The sequence below is a fragment of the Pelophylax lessonae genome, assembly GCF_965119305.1.
Source record: "Pelophylax lessonae genome assembly, chromosome: 9".
NCBI lineage: Eukaryota > Metazoa > Chordata > Amphibia > Anura > Ranidae > Pelophylax > Pelophylax lessonae.
The window spans coordinates 273,972,419-273,989,580 of NC_138776.1; the positions used below are offsets into that span (position 1 = coordinate 273,972,419).

Below are 17,162 nucleotides of genomic sequence, written 5' to 3' on the forward strand. Positions count from 1 at the left end.
CTTCCTCTGGACAAACTCCAGAAATTGTATGCTGCAATTCATCTCCTGCTGTCCAGCAGATGGTAATCCCTCCGGACTTGCAGGCGCATGCTGGGCCTGATTGTGTCTACCTTTTGAGGCGGTTCCGTTTTCACAGTTCCATATGAGGTCCCTGCAAAGGGAGATTCTGGCCAAATGGGAAAAGACTCTGTAGTCTCTGGACAATCAGATCCGGCTGAGTCAGGAACGATAGAGTCCCCGATATAGTGGCTTTGTTCTCTGCTGCTTCGTCTGGGGAAATCCTTCCTCCCCTTGTATTGGACAGTGGTCATCACCGATGTCAACTTGCTCGGCTGGGGAGGCGTCCTCCTGCAAACATTCTGCTCAGGGGATCTGGACTCTGGAAGAGTCCAGACTACCAATCAATGTCTTGGAACTCTGAGTGATCAGACTGTGTCTGGACCATTGGACGTATCATCTTCAGGGATGCCCAGTGCGATCCTCTGGCAGATGCGCTGGTGACCCCGTGGGGTCAGTATCGTCTGATTTACGCCTTCCCTCCTTTCAAGCTTCTGCCAAGACTTCTACGCAGGATCGAGGCAGAAGGGATTCCGTCATCTTAGTGGCTCCGAACTGGCCTCGTCGGGCTTGGTACGCCGATCTGGTGCGGCTGGTCGCCGACTTTCTTTGGAAGCTTTCTCACAGGGAGGATCTGCTGTCCCAAGGACCAATCTTCCATCCTGCTTTACAGTCACTGGCTTTGAAGGCTTGGCTGTTAAACGCCAGGTGCTGAAGGATAGAGGTTTATCTGAGTTGCTGTTAAAAGCTAGGAAATCTACCTCTAGAAAGATCTTTAATCGTACGTGAAAGACATACATTGTGTGGTGTGAGTCTCTTTGGGTTCATCCTCGCTCTTTGGGTTCATCCTCGCTCTCTCGGTGGCTCAGATTTTGACCTTCCTTCAATGGGGGGTTGAACAAAAATTGGCCTTGAGTACCATCAAGGGCCAGGTGTCGGCTTTGGCCATCTTTTTCCAATGACTCTTTGCCGCACACTCCCTGGTGCGTACCTTTTCTTCAGGGTATCTGACATTTGGTTCCTCTAGTGCGGTCCTAGTTGCCGCCTTAGGACCTCAATTTGGTGCTTTCGGTCCTCCAGAAACCTCCCTTTGAGAAACTTCAGGAGATTCCCTTGCTTTCACTCTCAGGTGTTTTTTTTTGGTGGCCATTACCTCTGCACATAGGGTGTCGGAACTGGCAGCGTTATCCTGTCGTTCACCTTACCTGATGATTCACAGACATAAGGTGGTTCTTCGCCCTTGTCCGTCGTTCCTCCCAAAGGTTGTCTCTGTCTTCATTCAAATGAAAATAATTGCCTTCCCTGTCCCAGGCCTAAACATCTGAAGGAAATTGCCTTGCATGCCTTGGATGTGGTCTGGGCAATTCGGCTGTACCTGGCAGCTACGGAGTCTTTCAGGAAGTCCGACTCCCTATTTGTGCTCACGGATGGGCCTCGGAAAGGGTTGTCCGCTTCCTCTGCGACCATTTCCAGATGGATGAGACAGACGGTGATTCAGGCTTATTCCATCAGGGATCAGGGTCCTCCTTTCCCTGTTAAGGCGCACTCTACTCGGGTGCTTAGTGTCTCCTGGGCCTTTCGTCATCAGGCATCAGTGACGCAGGTTTGCAAGGCAGCCACCTGGTCGTCGGTGCACTTTTACAAAGTTTTATATAAAGTGGATGTGTTGGCATCTGCGGATGTTTCCTTTGGCTGCAAGGTTTTGCAGGCTGCTGTTTCGAGGACCTGATTCTCTTCGAGGGTGTATTTTTTTTTTTTTTTCAGGTGGGCTCCAGTTGTTTTGGTTGAGCTCCTGTTGGCTACTGTTTAGCCTTGGGAATTTTTTTGTTGTTCCCACCCCTCATGTTTTACACTGCTTTTGGATGTCCCAATGGTTATGAAGATCAGAAGCTGTGTCGGTCAATGAACGAAAGAAAAAATGGGATTTTTGACTTACTGTAAAATCCATTTCTCTGATGTACATTGACAGACACAGCACCCACTCCTCTGTGGAGTTGCAATTCTTTTGACACTGCTTGTAACAAAACTGAGTACCTATAGCAGAGAGAGGGAGTATACCCCCTGGGACCGCCCATAGATGTAGCCAGATTCTTTTTCTGCCCAGTGTCATACTCCTGTAGGGGGCGCAGTATAACCCAATAGTTATGAAGATCAGGAGCAGTGTACGTCAATGAACATCAGAGAAATGGATTTTACGGTCAAGAATCTCATTTTCCCACCCCCTCTGTGGCTGCTGACAATCAGGAGGAACAAGACATATACTATGTACTGAGATTTATGTTTGGAACAGTCTGGACACAAGGCTGAGCAGCTACCTGTACAGTGCTAACAGTTTATTGAAATACACAGTGCAAAAAGAGGTCGTCGGTTCCTACAAATACAAAATGTAAAACCATAAATAAATATTTCTGTGTTCGTTCATTTTCTATTTTGTAGCAAAGGAAGCGTTTGGCATCCCCAGCCAGTTCCCTGAAATGTCACTGAGGGGTTGATTTACTAAAGACAAATCCACTGTGCACTACAAGTAGATCTGAGGGGAAGCTCTGCTGATTTCTATCATCCAACCATGTAAGCAAAACTGCTGTCTTTTTATTTTCCTTGCATGTCCCCCTCAGATCTACAGCGACTGCACTTGTATTGCACGGTGGATTTGCTTTTAGTAAATAAAGCCCAATGTTTTCCCAGAAGGGACTCTGCTGGGTCCCTCCGGCATCCATGTGGGAATGTAGAACACCATAAAACTCCCAATGAATGGGAAGTATTGCCCCTGTATAGATCACGTGTAAGGCCACACCTAGATTATGACGGAAAGATATGGGTACTGTATAGAGGACACAGATCCTCCTGTCTTAATGAATAAAAGAAACAGATGGGGGAGGGGCTTACAATAAGAAGTTTGGCAGAGAGAGGGGGGGGGGGGGCGGTGTATTTAGACTTTGAATGGAGTCTAACACACATTTAACTATATAGCTCTACTATAAAGATTAGCAGCCTTTTATCCCACTAAGCGGGGAATGTCTCTGGTGTACAGAAGACCAATATGAGTATAGGGCTGAGAGCGCCTGATAGGAATGGTCAATGTAGCTCAAAGTATTCAGAATATCCAACATATTTTGGGGGTGAGAGAATGCCTCTTCCTTCTTCAGGGCTTACAATCTATGGAGTTTAAATCCGGACAGTATTTTTCTAGACAGCTTGTTTTTGGGGCTAAATAAGCCAGGGGTGTCACTGTATCCTCGTGGAAAAGGGGTGGCCAGTGTTCAGTTATATTTACACTTTGTAGATTTAAGGCCATATAGAAGGAGGGAGGACTTATTCCCTCGAAACATGTTGGGTGTTTTTAATACTTTATACTGAATATTGACCTCCATGACTGTCCTCACAAGGTGCTCCTAACCCTATAGTCAGAGATAAGTATCTGGTGCATGGTGCACTCACTGCGACTAGATCTCTATACATTTCACCTCCATCGCAAGATGGTCTCTGGACTACATTTCTATACTGATGAATACAATCTAAAGCCCCGTACACACGTACCGATCGTCGTCATACAAACGTCGGCGGACGAAAGATCTGCCAAATGTACGCTTGTTAGTATGGTGCCTCCGACAGCTGTCTGCGCACATTCTGCGGACAAGAGTCTTTCTTGCAAACATGAAAATTTTTGTATGCCGACACCAGAACGGACGATTGTTCGCCAGTCAGTACAGAATTCTGCCGACAGACCGCAGATTTGCAAGACTGGGCATGCTCAGAAAAGAAAAAACACAGGGAAAGTTAACCATTACATGACATCACTTCTGCAGTCGGCTGTAGTCGGCGGACAAAATTCTTGGGCAGTCTTTGCACTTTTCAACAGACACCGACATCCCAGGGAGAAAAGACGAACGTTTGTATGCCGACGATCGGTACGTGTGTACGGGGCTTTAGCCTTCATTTGTCAAGTGCTACCTTGTATCCACAAGAGTTTACCATCAGTTTAGAAAGGGTTTCTTTATAGTAAGGATGGATAAGCTGAGGCATTCCTCATGAGGTAGTCATTGCAGAATCAATAATGGTACTTGGGAAAGTTCTTACAGCTAATAATATCTACATTATTACAGAATAGCATCATTCTGATCTAGGAAATTGACCTCCTGTAGACAGAGACTGCTGGAGTCACCAAGAGGCCAAACTGGGTGGACTGTAGGACTGGTCTGTTGGTTAAGCAATGATTCTAGAGGGGATGGTCAGGTCCTGGCCGCTATGTGACTGATCTAGTCATTGGGCAATGATTCTAAAGGGGTTGGTTGGATCCTGTCTACTGTAGAACTGGTCTGGTGGTTGGACAATTATTCTAGAGGGGCTGGTTGGGTGTTGTCCGCTGTATGACTGGTCTGGTGGTTGGACAATGATTATAGAAGGGCTGGTCCGGTCCTGTCTGCTGTGTGACTGGTCTGGTCGTTAAGCAATGATTCTAGAGGGGCTGGTTGGTCCTGTCTGCTGTATGACTAATCTAGTGGTTGGACAATGATTCTAGAGGAGCTAGTTGGTTCCTGTCCGCTGTGTGACTGGTCTGGTGGTTGTGCAATGATTCTAGAGTGGCTGGTCAGGTCCTGTTCTCTGTGTGACTGGTCTGGTCATTCGGCAATGATTCTAGAGGGGCTGGTCGGGTCCTGTCTGCTGTATGACTGGTCTGGTGGTTGGGCAATGATTCTAGAGGTGCTGGTCGGGTCCTGTCTGCTGTATGACTGGTCTAATGGTTGGACAATGATTCTAGAGGAGCTAGTTGGGTCCTGTCCACTGTGTGACTGGTCTGGTGGTTGGATAATGATTCTAAAGGGGTTGGTTGGATCCTGTCTACTGTAGGACTGGTCTGGTGGTTGGACAATTATTCTAGAGAAGCTAGTTAGGTCCTGACTGCTGTGTGACTGGTCTGGTGGTTGGACAATGATTCTAGAAGGGCTGCTTGGGTCCTGTCTGGTGGTTGGACAATGATTCTAGAAGGGCTGGTCCGGTCCTGTCTGCTGTGTGACTGGTCTGGTCGTTGAGCAATGATTCTAGAGGGGCCGGGTGGTCTTGTCTGCTGTATGACTGATCTAGTGGTTGGACAATGATTCTAGAGGAGCTAGTTGGTTCCTGTCTGCTGTGTGACTGGTCTGGTGGCTAAGAAATGATTCTAGAGGGGCTGGTCGGGTCCTGTCTGGTGGTTGGGCAATGATTCTAGAGGGGCTGGTCAGGTCCTGTCCTCTGTGTGACTGGTCTGGTCATTCGGCAATGATTCTAGAGGGGCTAATCGGGTCCTGTCTGGTGGTTGGGCAATGATTCTAGAGGGGCTGGTCGGGTCCTGTCTGCTGTATGACTGGTCTGGTGGTTGGACAATGATTCTAAAGGAGCTAGTTGGGTCCTGTCCACTGTGTGACTGGTCTGGTGGTTGGGCAATAATTTTTAAGGAGCTGGTGTGGTCCTGTCTGCTGTATGATTGGTCTGGTGTTTGGGCAATGATTCCAGAGAGGCCAGTCGGGTCCTGTCTGCTGTATGACTGGTCTGGTCATTGGGCAATGATTCTAGGGGGGTTGGACGGGTCCTCTTTGCTGTATGACTGGTCTGGTCGTTGGGCGATGATTCTAGAGGGGCTTGTTGGGTCCTGACCACTGTATGACAGATCTGGTGGTTCAGCATATGTTTGGACAATGATTCTAGAGGAGCTAGTTGGGTCCTGTCCACTGTGTGACTGGTCTGGTGGCTAAGCAATGAGTCTAGAGGGTCTGGTCGGGTCCTGTCTGGTGGTTGGGCAATGATTCTAGAGGGACTGGTCAGGTCCTGTCCACTGTACGACTGGTCTGGTGTTTGGGCAATGATTCTAAAGAGGCCGGTTGGGTCCTGTCTGCTGTATGACTGGTCTGGTCGTTGGGCGATGATTCTAGAGGGGCTTGTTGGGTCCTGACCACTGTATGACAGATCTGGTGGTTCAGCATATGTTTGGGTAATGATTCGAAAGGGGCTGGTTGAGTCCTGTCCACTGTGTGACTGGCCTGCTGCTTGGGGAATGATTCTAAAGGGGCTGGTCAAGTTCTATCTACTGTTTGACTGGTCTGGGAGTTGGGGCAATGATTCTAGAGGGGCTGGTCAGGTCCTGTCCGCTGTACGACTGGTCTGGTGGTTGAGCAATGATTGTAGAAGGGCTGCTCGGGTCCTGTCCGCTGTATGCCTGGGCTGGTGGTTGGACAATAATTCTAGAGGAGCTAGTTGGGTTCTGTCCGCTGTCTGACTAGTCTGGTGGTTGGGCAATGAATTTTAAGGAGTTGGCCAGGTCCTGTCTGCTGTTTCTGTTCTGGTGTTTGGGCAATGATTCTAGAGAGGCTGGTCAGGTCCTGTCTGCTGTATGACTGGTCTGGTGGTTGGGCAATGATTCTAGAAGGGCTGGTCGGGTCCTGTCCGCTGTAGTTGTGATTTCCTTTCATTGGGAAGCTCTTCTAGCAGTCGGAGGGAAAGGTGAGTTCTACGGTGTGTAATGAGATTGGAGCTGTTAGAGAAACATTTCCCGCACTCTGGACAGGAGAATGGCTTCTCTCCAGTGTGGACACGCCGATGTCGGAGTAGATGGGGATTGCTGGTGAAGAACTTGCCACAGTCCAAGCACATGAAGGGCCGCTCTCCTGAGTGTGTGCGCTGATGTTTTAAAAGGTTGGAGTCCTGGTTAAACCTCCTGCCACACTCGGCACACTCAAATGGTTTTTCTCCAGTGTGAATTCGGAGGTGGCGAACCAGGTGGGGGTTCCGGGCAAAGCGTTTCCCACACTGGTGGCAGGCGAAGGGTTTTTCTCCTGTGTGGGTCCTCTGGTGCATGAGAAGGTTGGAGCTGCTGGAAAAGAATTTGCCGCATTCTGTACACTTGAAGGGTCGCTCACCAGTGTGGGTCCGCTTGTGGCGGACTAGGTGGGGGCCGCATGAAAAACACTTCCCACATTCTAAACATACAAAGGACTTCTCCCCCAAGGCCTGAGTACTGGGAACACTTGTAGAGTTATGATAGGATAATGAGCTTCCATCCATCTGTGGCGGCTCCGTATCCCAGGAGGCCAGCTGACTGGCAGAGTCTCCTTCACAAGTACTCAGAGCCGGCATGTAGATATTGTCTGATAAGTTTCCATCACTAAATGCAGAGCCAGACTGGTCCTTAAAGTTCTGAGACATATATTCTGACTGTCTGTTACCTGTCGTGCTGTAAAAGTAACCAAGATTTGCTTCCTCGAATAATCCACCTTCCTCTTTAACGTCACCAGATGTATAAAGTCTCTGATTTATGGGCGTATACACATCAGAATCAAGGTCCTCCTCCCCTGAGTAGGGTTCCTCTTTAACAATGGTAGTTGTGTACTCGTCAGGATCTAGCGGTATAGCGACATCGGTGCTGGGAAGTTCTTCCTCGTCACTTGAGTGGGGTGGCCCCTTCACATAATTACAAGTGAAAGGAGTAGGGACTGTTGTGTAACGACCAGTAGTGGTAAGATTTCCATGTAGAGATGAGTATGGTTCCTCTTTACGAAGTTCCGATGTACATACAGCTGGTGTATAAATGTCCATGCTAAGAAGACTTTCTGAACGGGAATGCAGTTCTTCAGTGAAGGAATATTGTGCGGCATGTGGAGAATCCTCCTTTTCCTCCAGATTCTGCCTTTCTTCCACCATGTTCTTCACCTCATCTGCTTTAAGAACATTCATGTCTTCTCCATGACTGTTAATACTAGTGCTGCTGCTGTATATGGCGGGACGGCTATGAAACTCTTCAGGTGACAAATATTTGGTTGGAGGTCCATCTGCATGATACAAGGATACAGTGAAAGGACATATAGTGTAGTCATCATAACCCATGCCATGTCTTAACAGCAACACAATAATGAGTGTAATCTCTTACCTGGAGCCGGGAGGGTGTGGTGATCCTCCATCATGACGTCCTTGTAGAGATCCTTGTGTCCTTCTAAATACTCCCACTCCTCCATGGAGAAATAGACAGTGACATCCTGACACCTTATAGGAACCTGACACACACAATGATACAGTCACCACCCAGACACATCCCTTGTCTGTTACTGGATAATGTCCCAGAATTCCCAGAATCCTCCTCACCTCTCCTGTCAGCAGCTCGATGATCCTGTTGGCCAGTTCCAGGATCTTCTGCTTCTTATTCCTTTCAGGTGTCACACAGCGAGGTGGAGGAACTGTGGTAGAGCTCTGCCGTAATCAGAGACAAAATATAAAAATGGAATCAAAAGGCAATAAAAACACTGCGTTAAAGTAAGAAGGCTGCTAGCACTGAGAGCGAAGATACATCCTACAAAATAATATAAAAACAAAAAAGCAGCGCTAAAATAAAAATTCAAATGAATACATTTAAAATATAAGCTGAAAGAGTCCAAAGAAGCATGTGGACAGCCAGATCTAAAGGAGTAGTCCCAGCAGGGAGAACAACCACCGGGGAGGACAGATGTAAGTATTGCAGATAAAGGGTAACGGAAAAGTTGTTACTTCACACCCAAAGTGAGTAATAAAATCTGCTTACCAGATTGAAGTGACCACTAATTTACCAAGTAATAGGTGGTCTAAGCATATGAAAATGGACCTCTCTCAGATCATTCAGATGATATGGCCGATTCCAAAAGATAGAAAACACAAGGTGCTCTCATAGTGCAGTAAAAGAAGATAACACTTTTTAATGGTGTATAAATAAATGCACTTACAAGCTCCAAGATTCAAGACATCATGTAGAGAACGGGTGTTTGCGGCGTTCCTGTGGGCTTCCCCTCGTGCAGACGGCTCGAACAAAGAACCAGGCAATCGGGTAGGGATAGCATAAAACCTCACCGTTGTAGACCCCGCCCCCAACATGTTTCGTCACAGATAATGTCGTCAGGGCATAGGACCTATCATCATCTGAGTAATCTCAGCCTTTACGATCTGAGAGGTCCATTTTCATATTCTTAGTTAGTCCACCTATTACATAGTGGTCACTTCAATCTGGTAATGTCTGCCAAGTCCTTGATGTCCTCAGAGGCCAGGAAGTCTCCCAGACAGTGGGAGGCAGTGACTGACCTGTGAGATTCCAGGCAAAATCCTTCCATCCAAATAAAGACATTGGGTTCTTAGGGCTTTGGAAACAATGAACAGGTTTGAGTAAAAACCTTGAAAATTTGAGGAACAACATCAATGATTCCTTGACCTGGAAGTTCTGCAAAGGCATTATGAAGGCAGTTAGTCTTTGCAGAGAGGTTGGTATATTGTGTGGTGGAGGGGGGTGGCTTGAGAACCCACTATTTAAACATCACCAACCAAAGGCCACAGCTGGAGGAACCACTATTAGATCATCCCCAACCAAAGGCCACAGCTGGAGGAACCACTATTAGATCATTTCCAACCACAGGACACAGCTGGAGGAGCCTCTCTTAGGTTATCCCCAACCAAAGGCCCCAGCTGGAGGAACAACTATTAAGTCATCTACAACCAAAGGCCACAGCTGGAGGAACCTCCATTAGATCATCCCCAACCAAAGACCACAGCTGGAGGAACCACTATTAGATCATCCCCAACCAAAGGACACAGCTGGAGGAACCTCTATTGGATCATCCCCAACCAAAGGCCACAGTTTGAAGAACCACTATTAGATCATCCCCAACCAAAGACCACAGCTGGAGGAACCACTATTAGATCATCCCCAACCAAAGACCACAGCTGGAGGAACCTCCATTAGATCATCCCCAACCAAAGGCCACAGCTGGAGGAAATACTATTAGATCATCCCCAACCAAAGACCACAGCTTGAGGACAAACTATTAGATCATCCCCAATCACAAACTATTAGATCATCCCCAATCAAAGGGCACAGCTGGAGGAACCACAATTAGATCATCCCCATTTAAAAGTCACAAGTGGAGGAACCTCTATTAGATCATCCCCAACCAAAGGCCCCAGCTGGAGGAACAACTATTAGATCATCCCCAACCAAAGGCCACAGCTGGAGGAACCACTATTAGATCATCCCCAACCAAAGACCACAGCTGTAGGAACCACTATTAGGTCATCCCCAACCAAAGGCCACAGCTGGAGGAACCACTATTAGATCATCCCCAACCAAAGACCACAGCTGGAGGAACCACTATTAGATCATCCCCAACCAAAGGTCACAGCTGGAGGAACCACTATTAGATCATCCCCAACCAAAGACCACAGCTGGAGGAACCACTATTAGATCATCCCCAACCAAAGGCCACAGCTGGAGGAACCACTATTAGATCATCCCCAACCAAAGGCCACAGCTGGAGGAACCACTATTAGATCATCCCCAACCAAAGACCACAGCTGGAGGAACCACTATTAGATCATCCCCAACCAAAGACCACAGCTGAAGGAACCACTATTAGATCATCCCCAACCAAAGGCCACAGCTGGAGGAACCACTATTAGATCATCCCCAACCAAAGACCACAGCTGGAGGAACCACTATTAGATCATCCCCAACCAAAGACCACAGCTGGAGGAACCACTATTAGATCATCCCCAACCAAAGACCACAGCTGGAGGAACCACTATTAGATCATCCCCAACCAAAGGCCACAGCTGGAGGAACCACTATTAGATCATCCCCAACCAAAGGCCACAGCTGGAGGAACCACTATTAGATCATCCCCAACCAAAGGCCACAGCTGGAGGAACCTCTATTAGATCATCCCCAACCAAAGGCCACAGCTGGAGGAACCACTATTAGATCATCCCCAACCAAAGACCACAGCTGGAGGAACCACTATTAGATCATCCCCAACCAAAGGCCACAGCTGGAGGAACCACTATTAGATCATCCCCAACCAAAGACCACAGCTGGAGGAACCACTATTAGATCATCCCCAACCAAAGACCACAGCTGGAGGAACCACTATTAGATCGTCCCCAACCAAAGGCCACAGCTGGAGGAACCACTATTAGATCATCCCCAACCAAAGGCCACAGCTGGAGGAACCTCTATTAGATCATCCCCAACCAAAGGCCACAGCTGGAGGAACCACTATTAGATCTTCCCCAACCAAAGACCACAGCTGGAGGAACCACTATTAGATCATCCCCAACCAAAGACCACAGCTGGAGGAACCTCTATTAGATCATCCCCAACCAAAGACCACAGCTTGAGGACAAACTATTAGATCATCCCCAACCAAAGACCACAGCTGGAGGAACCACTATTAGATCATCCCCAGCCAAACTGGAATTTTGGCCACACGCAGTCTTATCAAGGACAGACTGACAACTAAAACCTCGGACTCCAAATGAAAAAAGTCAGAACTTTTATGGACTCTTTTCTCAAAACATGGACATTCAGAAACAAAATCTACTCCAGAATCCTCCTCACCTCTCCGGTCAGATCTGCGTTTTATTAATAGAGATAAGAGTGATGTCATGTGACCTCCCAGAATCCTCCTCACCTCTCCGGTCAGGTCTGTGTTTTATTAATAGAGATAAGAGTGATGTCATGTGACCTCCCAGAATCCTCCTCACCTCTCCGGTCAGGTCTGTGTTTTATTATTAGAGATAAGAGTGATGTCATGTGACCTCCCAGAATCCCCCTCACCTCTCCAGTCAGGTCTGTGTTTTATTAATAGAGATAAGAGTGATGTCATGTGACCTCCCAGAATCCTCCTCACCTCTCCGGTCAGGTCTGTGTATTATTAATAGAGATAAGAGTGATGTCATGTGACCTCCCAGAATCCTCCTCACCTCTCCGGTCAGGTCTGTGTTTTATTAATAGAGATAAGAGTGATGTCATGTGACCTCCCAGAATCCTCCTCACCTCTCCGGTCAGCAGGTAGACGATCTCCAGGGTGAGGTTCAGTATCCTCTTGGCTATGTTGGTGCCGTCCATCCCGGGTGAAGTGGTCAGAGTGGTGGATGTTGGTGTGCAGAGCTGACCATTGGTGACCTTAAAAGAGAGAAGGCATCACATGAAGAGAATACGATGGACAATAATATTTCCTAACGATCACCTATGTACACCTGACAGGCCGTGACTAATGCCCCCCTGTATATAACACAATGCCCCCCTCTGTATAAATTACCCCCCTGTATAAAAGACACTGCCCCCCTCTGTATAAACAAGCCCCCCTGTATAAAACACACTGCCCCCCTCCGTAAAAAATACCCCCTGTATATAAAACACTGCCCCCCTCCGTATAAAATACCCCCTGTATATAACACACTGCCCCCCTCCGTAAAAAATACCCCCTGTATATAAAACACTGCCCCCCTCCGTATAAAATACCCCCTGTATATAACACACTGCCCCCCTCCGTAAAAAATACCCCCTGTATATAAAACACTGCCCCCTCCGTATAAAATACCCCCTGTAATATAACACACTGCCCCCCTGTATATAACACACTTTCCCCCTCCGTATAGAATACCCCCCCATGTATATAACACACTGCCCCCCTGTATATAACACATTTTCCCCCTCCATATAGAATACCCCCCCCCATGTATATAACACACTGCCCCTTGTATATAATACTCTACCCCCTGTAATAACCCCTCTCTGTATTACACACACTGCCCTCCTGTATAAAACGGACAACCCCCATCCCGTATTTCATACATACCCCCCATATATAATACACTCAGTACAGATATCAGGGGACAGTTAAATCGGGTCGGTCGGAGGACGGTTATATCGGGTCGGTCGGAGGACGGTTATATCGGGTCGGTCAGAGGACGGTTATATCGGGTCGGTCAGAGGACGTTTATATCGGGTCAGTAGGAGGATGGTTATATCGGGTCAGTAGGAGGATGGTTATATCGGGTCAGTAGGAGGATGGTTATATCGGGTCGGTAGGAGGATGGTTATATTGGGTCGGTAGGAGGACGGTTATATCGGGTCGGTCGGAGGACGGTTATATCGGGTCGGTCAGAGGACGGTTATATCGGGTTGGTCGGTAGGAGGACGGTTATATCGGGTCGGTCAGGGGACAGTTATATCGGGTCGGTAGGAGGACAGTTATATCGGGTCGGTAGGAGGACAGTTATATCGGGTCGGTAGGAGGACAGTTATATCGGGTCGGTAGGAGGACAGTTATATCGGGTCGGTAGGAGGACAGTTATATCGGGTCGGTAGGAGGATGGTTATATCGGGTTGGTAGGAGGATGGTTATATTGGGTCGGTAGGAGGACGGTTATATCGGGTCGGTAGGAGGACGGTTATATCGGGTCGGTCGGAGAACGGTTATATCAGGTCGGTTATATCGGATCGGTTAGAGGACGGTTATATCGGGTCGGTCAGAGGACGGTTATATCGGGTCGGTTATATTGGGTCGGTCAGAGGACGGTTATATCGGGTCAGTAAGAGGACGGTTATATTGGGTCGGTTAGTCCACAGACATACGTGATCAGTCAGAGGGATTACACTACGGAGGTGATTATAACACACGGCACAGTCTGATTACCTCTCAGCACAGCAGAAGGGGACCCCCATTCATGGTGACACAGGAAGTGGTGATGTCACAGCCCAGGGGGATTCTGGGAGTTCCAGTCTCAGCCATTGTTTCGGAGTCTCTGGAGTCACACTGACATGAAACGTGGACATAGTTCTTCCCTTTTAGTGCTGAGCTGGAGGAGTCACATGACCAGAGCACACCAATCAGAGAATAAAGGATGAGTCAGCTGGGATGATAGAGGCAGAAGGAGTGGATGGTTGCAGTGTCTCCTCTATGGAGGCGGCCATGTTTTGTTATACCAACTCTGACGTCTCGTCTCAATATTACCTGATAGAACACCGATGTCATACTTGCCAACTGTCCCATTTTTCCTGGGACAGTCCCTGCAAATAGGAGCCTGTCCCAGGTAATTTATATTGTCCCTGGAAGCGCTGCCCATAAATGTTACCCAGAAGTAGTGCAGCTGAATGGGAGAATTATTCCAACTCTGCTACTGTGGCCTTAAGTTTGAAATTCACTTTTTAATTTCCTGTAATTCTCTCTATATTGGAGTAGACTCTATAATCTGATAAGGAGGCAATATTAATTATGCAGAGTGGGCGGAGCTTCAGGGAAGTGGGTGTGGTAATTGATAGCTGTGCTCCAAAGTGTCCCTGGAAATTTTTTTTTAAATGTTGGCAACTATGCGATGTCACCCCGGCTTCAGCTGGTAGGGGAGCCGAGGGAACGGTCAGCCGCAGGGTGTGGAGGTTACACAAATCCTAATGGGGGAGGTGCATCCAATGGATAAATCAAATAATAACCAATTGGTGCAAAAAAGGGAAGCACCGATACCGTTATTTTTACAGCAAGTACAGATACCGATACCAATCACCGATACCAATTGCCAATACCGATACCAATCACCGATACCAATTACCAATACCAATCAACGATATCAATTATCAATACCGATACCAATCACCGATACCAATTATCAATACCGATACCAATCACCGATACCAATTACCGATACCAATTATCAATACCGATACCAATCACCGATACCAATTACCGATACCAATTATCAATACCGATACCAATCACCGATACCAATTATCAATACCGATACCAATTACCGATACCAATTATCAATACCGATACCAATCAACGATACCAATCATCTATACTAATCACCGATACCAATTACCGATACCAATTATCAATACCGATACCAATCACCGATACCAATTATCAATACCGATACCAATCACCGATATACCAATCACCGGTACCAATTATCAATACCGATACCAATTACCGATACCAATCACCGATACCAATACCGATACCAATCATCTATATTAATCACTGATACCAATCACTAGTTTACTATCAGATATATCAGTCTGGATGTCACACCATTTGCGGACCAGCAGCCATAGTTATACAGCGGGAGGTCGGCTCTGTTACGTGAAACATTGTAAATGTACATCGCATCGTGTAGCAGTTAGGGTGCGTGCGCGAGCGCCGATTGGCTGGAGGGGGAGCCAATCAGCGGGTCCGGCTGTGATGTCCCTCGATCGCCCCCCATGGTAACAGAACGGCGGTCTGCCAATAAAAGCACAGCTGTTCTGCCAGAGAGGTACACAGGGATCCTCCTATTTAGGAACACAGATCTCATTTAGAAAGCACCCCCTAGGCACACATTTAACCCTTTGATTGCCCCTGGTGTTAACCCCTTCCCTGCCAGTGTCATTAGTACAGTTACAGTGCATATTTTTCGCACTGATTACTGTATTAACCATTTAAGGACCGCCCCACGTACATATACGTGATTTTGTTTTAGGGCTCTAGGGGGCGCGCGCGCGCCGCCAGAGACGTGCACCCGCTCTGAATAGCCAGTCCGCGCGGCCGCCGACCACCTGCGATTGTGAAGGAGACAAGGCAGACGGCCGTTCTGTCAGACAGGAAGGGAGAGATTGTGTGTCAGGAACTAATCAGGAACACAGATCTCTCTCTTCCTGCAGTCAGTCCACTCCCCCTACAGTTAGAAAGCACTCCCTAGGAGCACACTTAGCCCCTTGATCACCCCTGATGTTAACCCCTTCCCTGCCAGTGTCATTTATACAGTAACAGTGCATTATATTTAGCACTGATCCCTGTTTTGGTGTCACTGGTCCCCAAAAAGTGTCACTTAGTGTCAGATTTGTCCGCCGCAATGTCGCAGTCCTGCTAAAAATCGCTGATCGCCGCCATTACTAATAAAAACAATAAAAAATAAATAAAAAGTCCATAAATCTATCTCGTAGTTTGTACATGCGATAACTTTTGCGCAAACCAATTAATATACACTGTTTGCGATTTTTGTTTTTACCAAAAATTTGTAGCAGAATACAAATTGTCCTAAAAGGATGAAAAAATTAGATTTTTACATTTTTTTTATTTGAAATGTTTTATAGCAGAAAGTAAAAAATATTGTTTTTTTTTTTTAAATTGTCGCTCTTTTTTTGTTTATAGCGCAAAAATAAAAACCACAGAGGTGATGAAATATCACCAAAATAAATTTGTGTGAAAAAAAGGACATCAATTTCATTTGGGTACAGTGTCGCACGACCGCGCAGTTTTCAGTTAAAGCAACGCATTCCTGTATCACAAAAAAATGGCCTGGTCATTAGGGGGTAAAACCTTCTGGCGCTGAAGTGGTTAATGTCACTGGTCCCCTCAAAAGTATAAAAATTGTCAGTTAGGGGTCCGATCTGTCCGCCGCAATCTCACAGTCCCAATAAAAATCGCTGATCGCCGCCATTACTAGTAAAAAAAGAAATAATAAAATAAAAATGACAGAAATCGTTCCCCTTAGACGCGATAACTTTTGCGCAAACCAATCAAAATACGCTTATTAACCATTTCAGGACCGGGACTATTTCTGACACTTGTTGTTAACAAATTAAAATCAGTATTTTTTGCCAGAAAATTACTTAGAACCCCCAAACATTATACAGTATATATATATATATATATATATTTTTTTTTTTTAGCAAAGACTCCGGAGAATAAAATGGCGATCTTTGCAATATGTTTTGTCATGCGGTATTTGCGCAGCGGTCTTTCAAACGCAATTTAAAAAAAATAAATAAACAGTAAAGTCAGCCCAATTTTTCTATAATGTGAAAGATAATGTTATACCGAGTAAATAGATACCCAACATGTCATGCTTCAAATTTGCGCACGCTCGTGGAATGGCGACATACCAGGGGCGTAACTACAGGGGTTGCAATTGCAACCGGGCCCCATGCTCCAGGGTCTGTGCGTCTCCCCTGTACACCTGGATAGGAGGGGCAGCATGTAGAGAAATCACTGTCCTCCTTTTTCCCCCTGTAGCTGCAAACAGGCAGGTTTGCAGCTACAGGTCCTCTTTAATGTGAGATCTGGGGGTCAAAAAACCTCACACCTCACATCTACACTAAAGAGCAAAAAAAAAAAGTCATTTTTTTTCACCATGAAAAAAATTGGGCCCTTCAGGCCGTTGGGAGAAAGTGATGTATGACGTGACTCCGGTCCTCCAAGGCCATAGAGTGGAGTGAGTGTCATCTTGCTCTCACTCCACTTCCTCCCTAGGAGGGGAAAGGACTGGTTTTCTCCACTACCGACGGCTCCGGTAAGCAAGGAAAA

At 46.9% G+C, this 17,162-nt stretch overlaps 1 protein-coding gene across 1 annotated transcript; it reads right to left on the reverse strand.

The window, feature by feature from the left end:
- Nucleotides 1-6,366: 6,366 nt before the first annotated feature.
- LOC309562989 (uncharacterized protein) lies at nt 6,367-13,569 on the reverse strand. The gene is made up of 5 exons (XM_082267315.1): nt 13,518-13,569; nt 11,873-12,001; nt 8,167-8,271; nt 7,955-8,078; nt 6,367-7,856 (listed from the first exon to the last, which is right to left on the reverse strand). Exons 2-5 carry the CDS (start codon nt 11,942-11,944, stop codon nt 6,451-6,453), a joined length of 1,707 nt encoding a protein of 568 aa, XP_082123441.1. The 5' UTR covers nt 11,945-12,001; nt 13,518-13,569; the 3' UTR covers nt 6,367-6,450.
- Between the last annotated feature and the right edge of the window lie 3,593 nt (nt 13,570-17,162).

Coding starts and splice junctions, on each gene's coding strand:
- LOC309562989 (XM_082267315.1), bottom strand. CDS start 11,944: ATGGACGGCACCAACATAGCCAAGAGGATACTGAACCTCACCCTGGAG. Junction 8,272..11,872: donor TCTACCTGCTGACCGGAGAG/GTGAGGAGGATT, acceptor TGATTACGGCAG/AGCTCTACCACAGTTCCTCC. Junction 7,857..7,954: donor CCACACCCTCCCGGCTCCAG/GTAAGAGATTAC, acceptor TGTATCATGCAG/ATGGACCTCCAACCAAATAT.